General features: G+C 43.1%; 1 protein-coding gene across 4 annotated transcripts in view; it reads right to left on the bottom strand.

Moving 5' to 3' along the window:
- Positions 1 to 19063, bottom strand: part of fam91a1 (family with sequence similarity 91 member A1) — a 60203-nt gene that overhangs the window by 20804 nt on the left and 20336 nt on the right. For 2 of the 4 annotated variants that reach the window (XM_084079905.1, XM_084079907.1), the window contains exons 12-15: positions 16860 to 16966; positions 13715 to 13827; positions 12468 to 12554; positions 10236 to 10365 (exon numbers count right to left, since the gene is read on the bottom strand). In XM_084079905.1, coding sequence (XP_083936031.1) covers positions 10236 to 10365; positions 12468 to 12554; positions 13715 to 13827; positions 16860 to 16966 — 437 coding nt within the window. The remainder of the gene's footprint in view (positions 1 to 10235; positions 10366 to 12467; positions 12555 to 13714; positions 13828 to 16859; positions 16967 to 19063) is intronic. The other 2 variants (XM_084079906.1, XM_084079908.1) reach the window with 1 other exon arrangement.

Below are 19063 nucleotides of genomic sequence, written 5' to 3'. Positions count from 1 at the left end.
AAGAGCTATATGCTTCTCCTAGCACTGCTCGTTTTCAACAACGGTCCTGGTTCTTCAGTTTTCACTTGAAAAGTTCTAGCAACGGAAACTTTTGTTTTATCTAAAAGCCTGGTTATGTCATAGCTGACTGTCATGCTCTCGCTTTTTACAGATCAAACCCCTGTTGTGTTCCTAATGGTCAATTTATGCTTTGTGTCGACAAGTGTCGAATGAAGCACGGCGAACGTGGTGTCAAAGCGGGCGCCTTCATAAAATGTTGGGGAGCGTACTCAAGTTCCCTCAACCCTATGTTCCCTCAGCCCTATGTTCCCTCAGCCTTATGTTCCCTCAGCCCTATGTTCCCTCAGCCCTATGTTCCCTCATCCCAAATTAGACCCTATGTTCCCTCAACCCTATGTTCCCTCATCCCAAAACAGACCCTATGTTCCCTCAGCCCTATGTTCCCTCAGCCCTATATTCCTTCAGCCTTATGTTCCATCAGCCCATGTAATATTCTAATGTTTTGTCTTGTCTGTCTTGTCTTGTCTTGTCTTGTCTTGTCTTGTCTTGTCTTGTCTGTCTGTCTGTCAGTATCATGTCAGTATCATGGTCAGTATCATGGTCAGTATCATGGTCAGTATCATGTCAGTATCATGTCAGTATCATGGTCAGTATCATGGTCAGTATCATGGTCAGTATCATGTCAGTATCATGGTCAGTATTATGGCAGTATCATGGTCAGTATCATGTCAGTATTATGTAAATATCAGGAGTGGTTATTTGCTTCAGTCATCAAAACAATTTCTATAAGTTTAGGTTGAAATGGATAAAATAAAATAATTTACCTATAATTTTCCTATGACTGATAAAAGTATTCCCCTCATCCTCGCAGCAGCGATAAGCATATACTTACAACCACATGTGTCCATTTAGATGCCATTGGAACTATCTGTATTAAACAACGTTTCAATCAAAATCAGACCCATTTCATAGTCATAAACAGAAACCACTACTACTATATGAGTCATGTGCCAATAGTAATTTTATTAAAATTGCTTTTGTGTAAAACCTGACAGAACACTTTTCAAGTAACTGATCTTAATGGTTCAGACTTCAGAAAATGAACACTTCTACAGTCCTAATAAAAACAGACATGTAAAATGACCAGTCTAAAGGTGACTTTTAGTAGGTGCTTCAATTTAAAAAAAATAAACTTAATGTTAGGGATATTCGATATTGACTTTTTTGCCAATATCCGATATTCCGATATTGTGTACTTGAGTACTGCACTTGAGTACAGATTCTGAGGATCTGTACTTTTCTTGGGTATTAGATTTTTTTACTTTTACTCTAGTATATTTTTAGGAAGGCTATAAAGTACTGAGTACTTTTAAGCCCACTCCACATCCACAACAATGTTTCGCCATGCATGTTGCAAGGAGTTGCAACATGCAACTACTTGCAACCATTAACCCCAATGGCAGTTGCAAGGAGTTGCATTGGTGTGGTTGACCTTAAAACGGTTTTGTTGCAAGGAGTTGCAACTAGTTGCATTGGTGCGGTTTGGTCTTTAGGTTGGCTGTTTTTTTTCTTCCTTAAAATGCAATTGGCCTAACTTCTGCTCTCACACTAGCCGTGTTTCTGGCTTCCCCCTCCGCTCGCCTCTTTGTTACATCTTTTATGGGTGTATAGGAGTAAAAGTATTTAGTTCTGGTTCCTCAGTCATTTCTATGTTTTTATAGGTGTTTCTGAAGGCTTTGTATAACGTCTAGAAGCAAGCACATCAGTGCATGCAGTGCAGGTGGTTTCAGAGAGTTACAGTACTTCTCTGAAACAAGAGTTACAAGGTCCTATACATTCATGTGAAAACATTACAGCAATTCATTGATATCAAAATTAAGAAATTTACTTCTACTTCTACTTGTACTTTAAGTATTTTTCAAAGCATGTACTTTGGAATACTTAAGTATATTTAAAAACAATTACTGTTTTACTCTTACTTGAGTAACATTTTGACTGAGCTACTTTTACTTATAGTGGAGTGAATTTGACCAAGGAGTATCTGTACTCTTACTCAAGTACTGGGGTCGAATACTTCGTCCACCTCTGCCGATATCAACCGATACCGACATATATACCATATATTTTCACCAAAAGTCAACTAATTGTCAGGTAACAACATCACATATCTAATCAAATAAAATAGCTTTAATACCAATGTAATATCTAATAAATATCTAATACATCTAATATGTATACATTGATGTTGTTAGGTTTTCAATGAAGTGAGTCCCGGGACTCACTGGTGGTCATTTGAATGAGTCCCACTAATCTTAGATTAGATGTTGGCCTATATTTGACAGTGCAAAAGCATAATTAGTGTGGTTGCCCAACAGGGCAACCAGACTAATAGTACTCTATACACTTTCTTTACATCTTTATTTATTTATAGATAAACAATACTTTGGACCGCTATTTCTCCCACAGTTTTTATCCCCCAATGTTGTGCCATATGTCAAAATGACCGTCTAAATCGGGAATCGTGCGCTTGTATTTTGCTAAGAGATTGGTTAAATAGTTTAATTGATATTGATTTATTAGTGCATTAAATTTCCCCATCCACTTTAATGTAAAAGTGAAAAAACTCAAATTCAAGTATTTCTTTCTCAGAAACCTTAAGGGCTAGAGTTATCAGATTTGGAGGGAAAATTTATAATTAAGTCCCAAATTATTTAAAAAAATATCACACCATTCGGCCTCATGGTGGCGCTATAACAGTCCCCTTTACGTTTTGGCCCGTAACTCTTGAACCGTAGGTCCTAAAATCAAAATTTCTTTTCACCTGGATTCCTTGGGTCACGACGCATCTCCCCATATAGGCGTCAGGATAGATTTTTTGATATTGATTTATTAGTGCATTAAATTTCCCCATCCACTTTAATGGGAATTGCAAAAACTCCCATTCAAGTATTTTTTTCTCAGAAACCGTAAGGGCTACAGTTACAAAACTTGGAGGGGAGGTTAATAGTTTTTTGCAAAATTATTAAGAAAATAAACACACCAGTCGGCCACATGGTGGCGCTATAACAGCCCCCTTTACCTTTTGGCCTCTAACTCTTGAACCGTAGGTCGTAAAATCAAAATGTATTTTTCCCTGGATTCCTTGGGTCACGACGCATCTTCCCATATAGGCCACGCCCATTTGCGTCAGGATAGATTTTCCGCCATTTTGAATTTTCTTCAAAACACACTTTTTGCTCCTCTTCCTTCAATTTTTCCCCAAATCTCACAAAAATCGGTTCACGTGATCTATGCACCCCTGCGATAAACCTATCCAAACGGCATTATGATAGTCCTTACCGTTCTTCCGTAAATTGTTTCCAAAGTTAGCGGGAGGGACCCGTTTCACCAAACATGTCAAAAATCACGAACGAAACGTCCAATCGATCCCAAATTTGAATCACATGTCGAGGGTGATTTACTCAACGAGTCCCCTAAAGCATTTCCACTTTGACCCATAGGGGGCGCCACGAATGCGCAAAATGTCACCGTTTGATGCAAAACATGATTTTTGGGGGAGTCGGTCCCTTCAAAATGAAACGCAAGCGATCTCAGGAGTGACGTGACGATGTAATTGGCGCAGTCTCCGACGCTATTCCTCCCGGCGTATTGCTGGAGTCCCGACCGGCGTCGGCGCAACCACACTTTGCAATTGCCAATTGCGACGCGTCTAGTTGCCTCTGATGCCTATAACATTAACGAGCGTCAACGAGCGTCAGCTGTAAACAGACACACACACCTGCCCTTTGCAGTGCTCTAATTTGAAAGTGACTGGAGTCTGTCTCATTTCTCTGCAATAGCCTTTGAATATGATGGAATATGATTAATGATTACTGTGATTATTGTAAGCTCACATTTCATATCACATACACCATTACAGTAAGAACTTATGCAACTTTCACTAGCCCCCCCCCCCCCATAAATAAATAATAATAAAAAAATATTTTTAATCAAAAAAATGTTTTTTTTTAAATCTGTGAAATATTTCGCGGACCCCCTGGCCATGCCGCGGACCCCACTTTGCGAACCGTGGGTTTAATGTGTCTTAGCTGACCAGGTCAAAGCAATTAAGTTTGGCCAATCATGTTGCCCAAGCATCATGGTCAGCATCATGGTCAGCATCATGGTCAGTATCATGGTCAGTAGCATGGTCAGCATCATGGTCAGTCATGGTCATGGTCACCATGGTCAAGTTTTCCTTGTGACATAATGTACACGTATACGTATACCCCCAGAACATATGCTTTCAACACGTACAATTTAAGGTTACGTGGCGCGGCTCCGACGCCCCGCGGGTCCGAAAGCCGGAATCCGGGTGGAAAAAGAGCAGATCCACAAGCTTGTAAAAGCCTGTAAAAGCCTGTTGTCGTGGGTACCACCGGCGACCACAGGTGGCGCCGTCCACGGTCCATGGTCCCTCAGGGGTCCATGGACCACCTCAGTGCCCGGGACGGTGTCTCCCGGGGCGGGTAGAGCGGGCGAGTGTGAACCCGTCACTGTGCCGGGAGGCACTAAGCCAACTGGTGCCGGGGCGGCACAGACCCCCAAAATCATGGTTCTTTGAAAAAAAAAAATTCTAAGTGTCCGCATGGGCTCCAAAGGTCCCCGGGGAACCCCTGGAGGACCCCCGGCCTAAAATTCTAACTTTTTTCGGCTTGTCGATCTGCGCTTTTTCGGGCTAAAACGGCCGGTACCTCCCGGTCCGTGGGTCGCCCGGGGCCGACGGAGGGCTCGTTGGATCCGGGCCGGGGGTGCGCACGCGTCGGTCCCCCCCCCCCTCCCCCCCCGGGCCCCTGAGTGGCTGCCCGGGCAAACGGCGGCCGAAAAACCCGAAAAAAGCTCCGGAAGGCTCAGGAGCTTTAGGGCTCGCGGCCTTTCCCATGCGTGAAATTTCGCATGGGGGGGAAAGTGGCCACTTGTGCCATAGGGTAGCTAGGGACCATGGCCGGACATGGTGCACCATATTCGGGGGCGTCCCCGTGCCTCGCAGGGCCATGGATCCTGGAGGTTGCAGCCTGAAGTGTTGCAGCCTTAGGTCGCCCTGGGCTCCCTGGCTCTCCCCTGGTGGAGAGGGGGAAGCTACGGACAAGGGCCGACTGGTGCCATAGGATAGCTAGGGCGACGGAGCCTCGTCTGGGGCTTGCCCTGGATCTCCACGTCGTACCTCCCTGTCCCCTCCCCGTGGCCCAGAGGCGTCCCGCTCGTCCCTGCCTCCCTCCTGTGAAAAAGTCTCCCGGTCGGGACGCCCACTCGCTCTAGAACGTACCTGTGGAGCTTGGCCGTGGCGATGCCCGACGCGAGGCTCCGTCTGGGGCGGCCCGGGTGGGCCGAGTGGCGATGGCCATGGGTCCCTTCCCCCCCTCCCCGACAGGGGGGAAAGAGCCACGAAATTGGAGGCCACGGTGGCCATCGGGCTTATGGGAAGACAGAGGCCTCCGCTCGGGCACGGCCGGGCGGACGGGCGCCCTGGAGGTCCTCGGAGAGCCCAGGAGGATCTGGGGTCCACCATGGCCCCCTCTTTTGAAATTCTCTCCCGGTACAATCGGCAACTTTTCCCAGACCGGATATGTTGATCCGGCGTGCGGATGCTCGGGACGGATGGCAGGCCTGCCCGAATGCAGGGCCCGCCGTCGGCCACGGTGGCCACTCTAGTCAAAGCACTGTGTTCCGGGAACAAAGCCGCCTGCAAGGGCCGTGGAACCCACAATTGATTCTGACCGATTGGCAATCGTAACCCTAGCTCTTGCAAGGGCCCCGCTGGCACCTCTAGTGCACCTCTGGTGCACCTCTGGTTGCTCGGCGGACGCTGCCGACCAGGCGCGGAGGGACCACGTGCAGAGAGGCCCCGGCCTCCTGTCTCCGTGGCGGAACAGGAGGCCTACCTGGTTGATCCTGCCAGTAGCATATGCTTGTCTTAAAGGGCGCTGCAGACTCGTCTGAGTTGGGCATGCAGTCACTGCCAAGTGACCACGCCGGGACAGTAACTGATATGGGTGTAGACAACATAGGTGGCGCACGCAGGAGTTGAGTAAACCAAAGTTCCCGATTGTAGACCCACAAGGCAAGTTACCTTGATGGGGTTGGGGGCGGGCGAACTTGACATGAACCTGCGAGCAGCTACATATCTATGTGGGTTGTGCCCGGCGCCGCGGTTGTCCCGCAACTCAGCAGTGGCTGCGCCCGAGTTAATCGAACGAGATTCCCACTGTCCCTACCAGCTACCTAGCGAAACCATAGCCAAGAGAAATGAAATCAGCTCAGACCATAGAGGGAAGAAGACAATCTTCAGCGAGGAAACAAGACCCTGCTAATGGGCGTGATAACTATTGCGGCACCGCTTGTACCACCAGGTACCTGCGGTCTGTAGGCCGCGGGACCCCCCCCCCCAACTTATCGCCCGCCGAGGGGTGCTTAAGCGTGGGTACGCGGGACCGGCCGGTGAGCCGGGCCCGACGCGCTAAGTTCAGAATAGTCCCAGGGGCGACTATTCTGGTTTGTACCACCAGGTCCCCGCGGTGCTTGGGCCGCGGTCTGTCACTTCACTTAACGCTCGCTGAGGGGTGCTTAAGAGTGGGTCCACGGGACCGCCTGGAGAGCCGGGTGTACCCCGGAGGCAGGGGTCCCCCCGGACTGGAGCGAGTACCCAGGTTCGGGGCTCCCTGGGCTGGGTCGAGGCCCCCCCGGGGGTCCCTGGCTGGAGAGGCCTGACCCCACCGACACACCGGTCGAGTTAAGCCTCCGGAGCCAGGGACCCCCGGGGGTCCCCGGTCCACCTCCGCGCCCAGGGACGGCTGTCATACTGGTGGGCTTTCGGAGCAGCAGGCCGTCAGAGCTGCACCACGTAGCCACAATTTAATGTTGTGGTCACCATCATCATCGGTGTAAAGAGAAGTTTATGAAGTCTTATAACTTATAACTTACTAATAATATATCTATATATAGTCTTATACCTTTGGGGGATACCTTGGGGAGCCCGGGGGAACCCAACAGGTGACCCCAACAGCACATTAGGGCTGAGGGAAGATAGGGTCTAATTTGGGATGAGGGAACATAGGGCTGAGGGAACATAGGGTCTAATTTGGGATGAGGGAACATAGGGCTGAGGGAACATAGGGTCTAATTTGGGATGAGGGAACATAGGGTTGAGGGAACATAGGGCTGAGGGAACATAGGGACTAATTTGGATAAAATAAAATTGTTAGGGATTGAGGGAACATAGGGCTGAGGGAACATAGGGCTGAGGGAACATAGGCATGACCCCAAATGTTGCATACTCTGATTGGTATGGTATTGGACAAACTAAGCTCCGTTACCTCGAAGATTCACGAGACTACATACACTTCCTTGTATGCATTTTGTGGCGACGCTGTCGGTGAGTCACAGAATGTATGAATGCTCAAAACTTAGAAGGTGGTGAGACATGTAGTGCGACGCTTCGTTTGACACACGTTATGCAAAGCATAATCTGACCTTTGTACTTTCTTTTACGACTGATCATACATTTGGCATAACTGCGATGTATAATTAGTAATCAATGGATACTGTGGACCCATCTATGTAGAAATCGTGACAAAAAACAGTGTGGCAATGTTGTGGCACATACACGAATGGCTGTCCTTTTAATGGAGGGGGTCATTACGCAAAACGGCAGTTACGGTTTTGCTTGTGTGTGTGTGTGTGTGTGTGTGTGTGTGTGTGTGTGTGTGTATGTGTGTGTGTGCGCGTGTGCGTGTGTGTGTGTGTGTGTGTGTGTGTGTGTGTCTTTGTGTTCTACATCGTCCATTGATGACTCATCGAGGCCACCTGCGTGAAGATGACGTGAGCTAGGTCTATCTATACACAAGCCTGTACTCAGTTCCCTTATTCCCTGTTATGACTGGCTCAAAAGATGCAACATAGGCTGGTACACGATGCCGGGTCAGATGAAAAGAATACATTTATTTACGAAAAAGACAAAGGATAGAGTGAGAGAACACACAAAAACCTGGGTCTTCAGACAGGGAGTTGAGAGAGTGGACAGAGGCTGGAGCCAACTAGCCCATTTAAACCCATGAGGCCAATTTAAAAAACGCCTTCTAAATCCTGACCTATCCACAAGTTTCCTAGGGCGTTGTGGGCATCACTTCCTGTCGATTTGATATTGGAATCAGGGATCAAATCGACAGGAAGTGATGCCCACAACTCCCTAGGAAACTTGTGGATACGTTTTCTGATAAATTATTTTTTTATTTAAAAAAAAATGTTTAAAAAAAGTAATGTTGCTATAGGCCTATACAGTACGTGGCAACATCTAAAATGACTCAGACGCTTTCCCGGATTGAAAGGTATAACTACAAATAGGCAGTCCAGGTCTAAATGGGTTAGATAGGTATACGTATGTATATAGTAGAGCAGGAACCTATAATATTTTTCAAAAACATCCCTGAAATAAAGTACCTTCTGATTTGATATAGTATGGTGTTGATTTTCTTTTGCCAGCGTTAACAAGCCAACTGTCTGTCACCTCCCGCTCTGCGTGTGATCACTTATTTAGTGTTTCTATAGTATACAGCGTCTAACAGGGTATAGGATGTGTCACTGACAGACCACAACTATAGAAAATGATTTGATCGAGGTTCACAAAATGCTAACTGGCTAGCCAAGGCTAACGGTAATTCCTCCAGGCTCCCTTCGAACAAATCACTGTCCTAACTGATCTCGGTACGTTTGCTGGGTGTACATTGGTGGACAGTAAGTCCAGTAAGTGCATTTACTCGAGTACTGTACATTTTTGGAGCATCTGTACTTTACTTAAGGGTTTGTTTCACTCCATTACTTTTGATTATTATTAAAGCAAGTACTCCAGTACTTTAACACAAATACACATTTGACTGAGCAACTTTAACTTGTAGTTGAGTAATATTTGACCAGCAGTATCTTTACTGCGACTCTAGTATTGGAGTAGAGTCCAACACTGTGGGTGTTTCTTTGTCCTTTATTTACCCAGGGAAAGTTTCTGAGCCCAAATGCTCATTTTCAGCAACGCCCTGCACACAGACATACACAGACATACACACATGAAAACCTGGGAGCTGACCAGTACAACCACAATCTTATGCTGTTGGTCACTGAACAGCTCCAACGGAGCAGTCGGGGGTTCAGTGCCTTGCTCAAGGGCACTGCAGCGGTGTTGGGGGGAGGGTTGAGTGTTGGCCATTCACTTTTCCACACAGATTATTCCTGCAGGTCCCGGGAAATCAAACCCGGAACCTTCCGGTAACAAGCACATTCCTCCAACCTCTAGGCCAGTGGTTATCAAACTTTCTCGTGTCAAGGACCCCCAAATTGATATATATTTGCCCGCTGACCCACATCTGAAAATGTTTTGCGCCAGGGACCCCCAGAAGAGAAGGTTTGTGTTAAAAAATGCTAAATGTTAAAGGTAGGGTAAGTGATTTGCAATTATTCAAATAATTGCAAAATGGGTCTATGTTCTGATAGTGCTTGTTACTATAGAGTGTCCTGTCCATATAAGGAGTCTCCATGTCTCTCCAGCTCTTTATAAAACAGAAAATGCATTTTCGTTTCAGTTTCAGTTTCATTTCCAATTTTATCCAATTAGGATAGAGAACTCAATCAGGATACAGATTAAACAAGTGAAATTGGAAGTGATGACACTAAGAAATGAGCAGGCAAAATTGGAACTGGAACACTATAAAAATGAAGCTTAAAAATGGGTACTTTCTCCTGATTGGCTGAGATTTTGACACCTATCAGAAAATGTATTTTCTGTTTATTAAAGAGCTGGAGAGACGGGGAGACTCCTGTTACTGAACAAACACTCTATAGCAATGATTACTATCAGAATATAGTGTTTTAACCTTTTAACAAAATACTTTTTGTTTTAACCCAAAAATATCACGTACCTTTAAAAAAAAGACATTTCTAAAATGTCCAAGCTCGCATGTCTACAAGCGGCACGAAGTGACTCACTGTGAGCTTGTATATCTGCTATTTTTGAATTGCCAAGTTGTAAATGGATAAAGTGGTTAAAATGATTGTGATTATACATTAACTACTTTTGCTGGGGACACCCTGGAACCACCACAAGGACCCCTGGCGGTCCCCGGACCCCACTTTGAGAACCACTGCTTTAGGCTACCGCTGCCGCTGTGGGTATTGTAGTGTGGTGCGGTATGTGTTGCATGGAGCTGTACCTATATTGGGGATGTCTGGTCCTTGGTCCTGGGTGAGCTCCTTGTTGTAGCGCAGGAAGAGGATGGTGTTTTTCAGGGTCAGAGCGTGGTCAAAGTACCGCTGGGCTTCGCCCTCTGCCGTGCTCTCCACCTGAGAACCACAGTGAACCAGGAGTGAGGTTGAGAACAAGGAGGGAGGTAGGAGTTTGGCTGAACATGATTTTGAGACTGACAACTTTTGAGACTGAAGTGTTGTAGATACACAACACTTCAGTCTCAAGAGTTAACTTGAAACAGAATTCTGAAAATGTCTTGTGCTCTTTAAGATGAAACTCAATCAATAGAGACACAAGGCAAAGACACAGATCGGATTTCAAATCATAAAAGACTTGTATTTTGCTGCAGCAAAAGAAGAAGAGACTTGCACATTGGCATCAAATGGCCCTCGATCCCTCAGCTTAAATACACATCAAGCGCTGAAAGCGTGTAGATTTGCTATTTTCAATATTTTGCATGCCGTTGTGTGACGAAGTTTAACCCATTAAGACCTGAGGCCGATTCAACAAAAATGCCGTCTAAATCAGTAGTTCTCACACTTTCAAGATTTTTCCAAAATGTTCAAAAATAGCAGACAAGCTGCACGAAGTGACACACTGTGAGCTTGTATATCTGCTAATTGAGTTGACAAAAAAACGTACTTCTCGGTCATTCGATTCATCGAAAAAGTAATCGATAGAACAATCGCTAAGAAAATAATCGATACTTGCAGTTAATGTGTTTTCATCATTATTTACAGCTAAAAATGTCTTTTTTAGTTTTCGGCCGTAGCCTAGTGCTATGGGAGGCCATCTGGTAATCAGAAGGTCACCAGTTGGCCCTCCGGCCCGCATACTGTATGTGTCGCACGAAGTGTCCCTGAGCAAGATACTTAACCCATAACAGCTGTTAGGGTTGTTGGAGCTCATCATGACCATCTGAGCAGCCATCAGCTGGGTGAAGCTGAAATTTCCTCTAATAAAAGGTATACCGTAACCTACCACTTAAACCCCAATACACTTCCTTCGTATGACGAATAGCGATCAGAATCAGTTTTATTTGTCACATCACATCGTTTTGTAGTATTCCATGAGAAGAGAGAGGATAGAGGTAGAGTGAGAGCAAAGGGAAGATATAGAAAACAGGTTAAATAAGACAAATAAAAAGATCCAAATACAGGTATATATATATCCAGAAGTGTTTGTCATATCTGATAGTACCACTGACAGTGTAGGAGCCACACGGACGAAAGCATTCTCCCTCCATTGGAAAATGGCATATGTGACGCATTATGAGCTTGTAGATCTGATCAGTAAAAAAAAAAAAAAATCTTTCTTAATATTACTTTTAAAATTTCAGACACATTTCTGCCTATGACATGCCCAAAGTAGGGACGCCAGGTTGAAAATGGTTTAATCGATGAAGACACCTTTCCACTACAATGGCCATAAGAACGAGGTTGCAATATTGAATTTCTTACTTCAATATTTTCAAATCACATTTAACATTAAAACTGCTTGGGTGTAAACATACCCAGGTGCCTGTGTGAGTATTTATCGTGTATGGCCACATATTTTCTTCCGGCACGGATATAATCCTAATAAACACATTGCTTTGCCACCTTTAGCTGGCATGGCATGATATTTAATAATGCCTGTAAGCATTAGTCTGCAGCTAGGTGATAATGACAATATTAATGGACCAGACATCATTTATTAAATATGTCTACATTTTTGTCACATTTTCTCTGGGCGATTTCGATGGATGCGTATCTTTAAAGACACGACTCAATAAAATAATGTACCTGCAATGTTTTTATAATGTCTTTATGTGGTTAAATCAGATTTGTGGATAACATGAGAGTAAAATAACATTAACATGATAGCTCAATACTATTTTTTTTCCACATGTCTGCTATTTTAGCTATTTCTGATCATTTCCATCTATAATGACAAGCCCAAAATAGCTTTAGTGACTCAATGATAACTACATTGGATCCACTGGAACACAGCTTCTTCTTTATTTTTCCATTTCCTGAAAAGTAAAACTTAATTTGGACATACAGTACAAGGTTTCCCCCCGACAGTGACGATATTAACAGTATAGTCATTCAAACAGTATCTATGCTATGACATTGTCCAGCCCTGTGCCAGACAGACATTGTCATTAAAAAGGGAGCCATTAGATTAATGTGGGGTTTGCTGCTCAGGGTCTCACCTTCTCCAGCTCGGCCAGGAAGCTGTCCAGCGTCTCGTCTGACAGCTTGCCCACCTCAAACATGGTGACAGCGTGGCTCTTCAGGTTCTGAAAGGCAAAGAGACACAACAAAGTCAGTAACTCCAAACAACAATGACTGGCCGTTTTGTAATTGAACTTGGCGACTGAAGTGATTCTGTCTCATGACCGACATACACGCATGTGCAGACGAACACACACGTCTATTATATAGCCAAATTCAGATTTTTTTCTGCCTCGAGCCATTTGGAAGAGTTACTAAAACGTGCTATAAAACTTTTCATAATGTATTATTTCATTCATTCAGCAGTTGTTATTTGTAGTTGCTTTGTACTTGTCGTACAAACTACTACAGATATGTTCATGACTTTATTTTTCTGAATAACCCCCCCCCCCCTGTATTCCTGTTCTTTTTCACAAATTGCACCCTCATTATAAACATTTGAGCATGTGAAATACACCTTCAATAATGGTTTGATTCATCTTTATTTACAGTACACAGTCCTGCAGTTTGTTGTTGTGCATGGGTGGACCTATGGGAGTATGCGTGTCAAACAATTAAATTCCAAAGCATATTTTATATTATATTTTCATTATCCATCATGTACTGTGGAAGGAAATGAATAAAACTCATTAATTAGAGCAGCTATAACTTTAGAGAGAAAATACAGTATTTAATACAACATGAAATCAATAAGATCAACAGCAATAACAAATTATACGATCCATTACTAGTGATCTTGATGTGTAAGTAAGTAATTGATGTCGCGTCAAAATGACACTTCAGTAAGTGAGGAGTGCTCTCAAGTCGAACCTGATCGATCCCTCTGTCCTCACTTCTCCTCCTTTGTGTGTGTGTGGGGGGGGTACTAAAAATGTGCTTTTAGGAACCAAAAGCTCCCCACAATATCCTACTATAAATGTGCGAAGCCTCTGTCCGTCTATGCCGTGTGTGCGTCAGTAGTTATCACGTATCTCGAGAACCATCTGACTGACCGACTTCAAACTCAGCGCACACGTCGCTAACAACCCAGGGGACTGCCGTGCCCAGCATCGGTAGGTCGGTCGGATAGGCGCTTGTTCAGAACCGTCAATCCGACCGATATGGCCATATATAGGCAGGCATATATGGAGATCTGGTTGTCCAGAACCACCGATTCGACCAATATGCCCATATATGCCCATGTGTGTGTCTGCATGCGTGCATGTGTCAATGTTCGGTCACTCACCGGAGACAGGTTTCCCATCATGAGGAAGGCAGTGAGGGTTGAATCGAAGAGGAAGGCGATCCGTTTGGTGGGTACAGATGGGATGCTGAAGCTGCTCACGCTGGCTGTGTCTGCTGATGACAACAACCCAAAGAATACGACATAAACCTTCTTGTCTACCCATGTGGAAACTTGACTTTTGGTTTCACCATGGACTTAGAAGCAAAGAAAGAGAAAACAGAGAAGATACAAAAAACTGGGAAGATACAAAAATATAATGCGAGAAGGAGCGCTATAGGAGATCTTTTCTGCCTGCTGCAATAAGACTGTACATACAACTCCTCTGGTCGGCTTGATCAAACTGATTAGGATGGGGAATGTTGAAATCAAGCCACTGGACTCTTTAGTAGTGTTTGGTCTGTCTTTCAATACTGTAGGTTGACTATTCTTAGATGCCTATTTTAGATGGTTTTATTCTAACGTTTTTTATTGACGTTTTTTTTTCTTGTCTGTTAACGAGGGCTGCTGTAAACACCTTAATTTCCCCTTAGGGATGAATACAGTACCTACCTACCTAAATCTAAACAATAACATCTAAACAGCATGTACAGTACACACCTGCATACCGTATGATGCTAATGTTCAAAATATCATGTGTAAACCTGATTCACACACAATATCTGTATATGTATACACTTTATTCGATTGTCATTGCACTGATTGTAATGGACACTTTATTTGTTTTGGGGCGGGATACGGTGAGACACTGTAACCTTGTGTTGTTGTTTTTCTGCAAAGTGCAGGACAGTTGTATACTGTAGGTATATACTATTATATACTGTTGTTCAGTATTGACGGTGCTTCTTGTTTTTCTTGCCTTGTATTGCTGTATACAACAGTACTTTCCTTACTCTGTACCTGTAACTCTGCAACTCCTAAAATTCCCCCTCAGGATCAATAAAGGTATCTATCTATCCATCTATCTATCTGTATTTGTTCTATTTAACCTGCTTTCTATTTATTTCCCTCTGCTCTAACTCTGTCCTCTCTCTTCTAACGGAATACTAGAAAACGATGGATCGTGCACCCACTGCATTACACATGTAAACTGTGATGTGACTGATTCTGAATAAATACAACGACAACACAATAAACACAACATGTCTATGGTTCCATTACATTATTTGCAAAACAGTGCTCCTGGAGTGAACACACAGGCAATGAAGGTCTTAACCCTGGCATAGTGCTAGTTGCTCTACTTCCTGTATTAACAATAGCCTCTCACCTCCTGTTCTATTTTTTTTGGGGTGAAATCTGTGGCAGCGCGTGTACGTGCTTAGCATTCTAATGAATCCCCAACAAGCCCTGGGGCGAGCCCTCAGGCCTCCTCTTGTAGTGTGTATTAATGCTCCCTGTGCTTTATGTTAGCCTACATGGTAGTCATACATCATGCGTATTCAGCCTAAAGAATGTGAGCTGTTTAAAGTAAACAATAAACAGTAAAATGGTGCTTTGAGAAATCAACATTCCCAGCAGACAGTTGTACATTATCAGCCATATTAACCTCTAATAGGACTGGGTGATATGACTGCAAATCAAAATCACGATTATTTCATTGACAATGAATGAATGATTTTTTTTTTAAGTGAAAATATTTAACTTCTTTTGTACGGCATCATTGTACAATTAAGTATAAAACAGGGTTATGGGGTTAATCAGACTAATTGATTTAGTCAATTAAAAATAATCTATTAGAATGTTTTTCGCTACACTTCCTTGTTTACCGAGGCAACCTTAGCGCAACAACGGCAACAACGGCAACAACGGCATCAACGGCAAGAATACCAAAATGCTCGCCCCAAAACACAGTCGCCCTGGGGAAAATCCGGCTGGATTATAGGCAAATACGGGAGTATTATAGAATGGGGGCGAGCCTATTTTGGGGCAAGTCTTCGGGTTACTTTATGGAATACTTTCAATTGTTTTCCGAGCCGACCGTGTCCACCCAGCCCAACACTTACGGAATACTTTCATTGCCGTAAGCAAGAAAATACTTTGTTTTGTTGTTACTTTTGGGTCAATTTATTAATGTATCTATTAAGTAGCCGTGTAATAAGCGGGATAATTGACGGGTAGCTGGTCATTATTGAAAATGAATGCCCTTCAGGGTGATTATGCATCTCTGCTATCGCGTCGGTGCATAATCACCCTGTCGGACTTTCATTTTCAATAATGACCAGCTACCCGTCAATTAACCCTTGCTTAATACATGCTGTCGCTCCCAAATAAAAAAGAAAATGAAAATAAATAGGATTAATGCTATAAATAATCCAAGTTAGCTACCAAGCAGTGTTATTAAGCAGTAAATTATTTCTGTTGACTACCTTTTTTCACTGATGAAAACTAAATAATAACTAAGCTACAGTATAATGACTAAAACTGACTAAATATATTTATATTGACAATTTTGTCAACAAATAAAACCTAGACAAAAAGGTTAGGGAGGGACTAGTGGAGAAGAGATCCAGTAAAACTAAGACACGTAATTTTATGCTGGGTTGTGTGGGGGTTTCGCAATCCGAAAATAGCCGATCTACAAGCTCACAACGTGTCGCATTGTGAGCATCACGGCATGCCAAAATACATTTTAGTCAACTAAATATTTCAACTGTATGTTTAGTCGACTAAAACCAGACTAAAACATTTCAGATGACTAAAACTAAATTAAAATGTATTCCAAAGACTATGACTAAAACTAAATCTATCAAAATTAACACTGCTAGCGAGCTAACAGATGTAACCGATAGTGAAATCTGAATGAATTATAAAAAGAAAATCTTATTAGCTAGGGATGATAGATTGTCATGCTTGTTTAAATGATGTTCAAATCTATAACTGCTCTCATACAGGGAAGTGAACTTTATCTGGGATTCATTAGGACTGTTGTCTAAAGTTAGAGTGATAAAATTGCCTGTGCATGTGTGTGTGTGTGTGTGTGTGTGTGTGTGTGTGTGTGTGTGTGTGTGTGTGTGTGTGTGTGTGTGTGTGTGTGTGTGTGTGTGTGTGTGTGTGTGTGTGTGTGTGTGTGTGTGTGTGTGTGTGCGTGCGTGCGTGCGTGCGTGTGTGTGTGTGCGCGTGTGCGTGTATGTGTGTGTGTGTGTGAGACCTTGGTCCTCCAGGCTTGTAGTGTCAGTGTCCGTGGCGGAGCCTCCCTCCATGACGGGGCTGCCCTGCTCCCATGAAAGCAGCATCTTCTGAGGGTCCATGGTGCCCCTAGAACCATTACAACCAGGAAGGAAGGAAGGAAACTGTATTGTGTTTACAAACCTAACAAAAATGTACAACAAATCATAGGGAAAATGGCCTTATTTTTAGTCTTTGTCAGTATCCAATATTGAGCTTGCCCCTGACTACCCCCTATTAGAACCAAAAACTAAAACTAATAAAAACTAAACTGAAACCCAGCCTTTTCAGAAAATAAAAACTGAACTAGCACACCCACTTTAAAATGAATTAAAGCAAAATGAAATTGAAAACACTTCAATGTGAAATACAAATTAAATGGAATGAAAACTTCTAAACTATAATAACCATGGTTAGAACCAGATAGAACACGTTTAATAGCCAAATCCACACTGTTTGCACCGTACACTCTTACATGCACACCTCACCTACAGTATATCCAAATAAAATGGTACACTCACTCAGCCATATTGTGATACGTAAGCAAGCAGAATATTGCACGCACTCACTGCACACTCAAATATATCTTTTTATATTGTACCCAGCTCTGAAATTTCACCTTTTCCATTTAAAGTTTGTCAAGTCAAGCCATGTTTATCACTGTACAATAGTGTCGCACAAAAATATTGAAAATAGCAGATCTATAAGATCACAACGTGCCACAATGCGTGAACTTGTAGATCGGATATTGTCACTATTTCAAAAGGTTTTTTTAAATAATAGTAAAAAAGGTTTAAAAACAGTTTTGGACATACAAGGTTTCTACCCGACAGGGACGATTTCCTGCTGCTGAATCTCTCTCCCTTCTATTGTATATGTATCTACACAGTATAACTCCTGAGTGTTCATTTAACTCCTAACTCCTTGTTTGTGTATGTGTATACAGTACATGGAATATATTAATTCCACACTGTATTTATTGTACAAGGCAGTTTTCTTCCTGTTTGTTAAACTTGTGCTGACGCCGCTGCCCGACTTGTATCTTATCTTTATTCTGTTACTTGGTTCCTGTAATGACTTGACTTTCCCCCCCCCTCGAGTTTAATGAAAGAAAATGTTATCTCATGTTTTATGCTTGAGTAATGGCCAGGCGAGGTCGGGAGGTTGTGTTTGTTTGTGTATGTGCAGTGGGCCCCCGGTATGTACTGCGCTGGCTTCCTCCGGTTTGGGCCGCATTGTACTGTATTTGACAAGTGTGCAGTGAAACTTCACATTTGAAGCTGCAATCCAAAACTTATTTTAATGAATAAAATGTTATTTTAACCAATTTGTATGGTAGATGTTAACAATATAACTACTGCATTTGTAAGGTATAGAGTATGTTAATACAATATAACTAGTACATCTGTATGGTAGAGTATGTTAATACAATATAACTAGTGCATCTGTATGTGAGAGTATGTTAATACAATATAACTAGTGCATCTGTATGTGAGAGTATGTCAATACAATAAAACTAGCAGTTACATCTGCAGTGGGTAGGACACCTACAGTACAGGTTGACAAGTTAGTACTGCCTGAAGCTCATAAGCACGGTATCTCCCCCAGGTCAAGCGGGGTTTCCGGCTTTCATGAACGGAGACCCGCGTTCGAATAGTTAAGAATTGCAGCTTTTAAAGACGTGAAATTTCCGATCAGCATGATGGAAGCAGCTAGGAAAATGTGAACATGAAAAAAAAAAAAAACTGGAAACTCCAGTAAATGCTTTCTTAAAGGATAATAAAACATACATGATCAATAAGCTTGTGGATTCAATCATAATAATGGCATAGATTGTAGATTCAATCATAATAATGGCATAAATTATAGCAGATATCAGCCCTTGTATGGCATTATTTAGCAATTACAACTTGGTGCTTTCAGTGGGTGGGTAGTATCGTGTAGCCGGACATCTATAACACAATCTCTGAATGCTACTGTATATACTGTAGAGTCTTACACCCCCCAAAACTGTCATATGTTCGCCGTTTCCGTTCACAACAAAATATTTTAAAATATATTTCAGAATTTTCATTTCTGCTAAGCAGCAAGCTATATATGCTTTGACTAATTTGATTTACAGTAGATCAAACTGACGTGACTGCAAAGATGAAACGGAAACAAGGGGGAGGCGGAGCATCCGCTTTA

Source organism: Gymnoscopelus microlampas (assembly GCF_963454915.1).
Source record: "Gymnoscopelus microlampas genome assembly, chromosome: 15".
NCBI lineage: Eukaryota > Metazoa > Chordata > Actinopteri > Myctophiformes > Myctophidae > Gymnoscopelus > Gymnoscopelus microlampas.
This window is presented reverse-complemented; position numbering and strand designations above follow the sequence as displayed.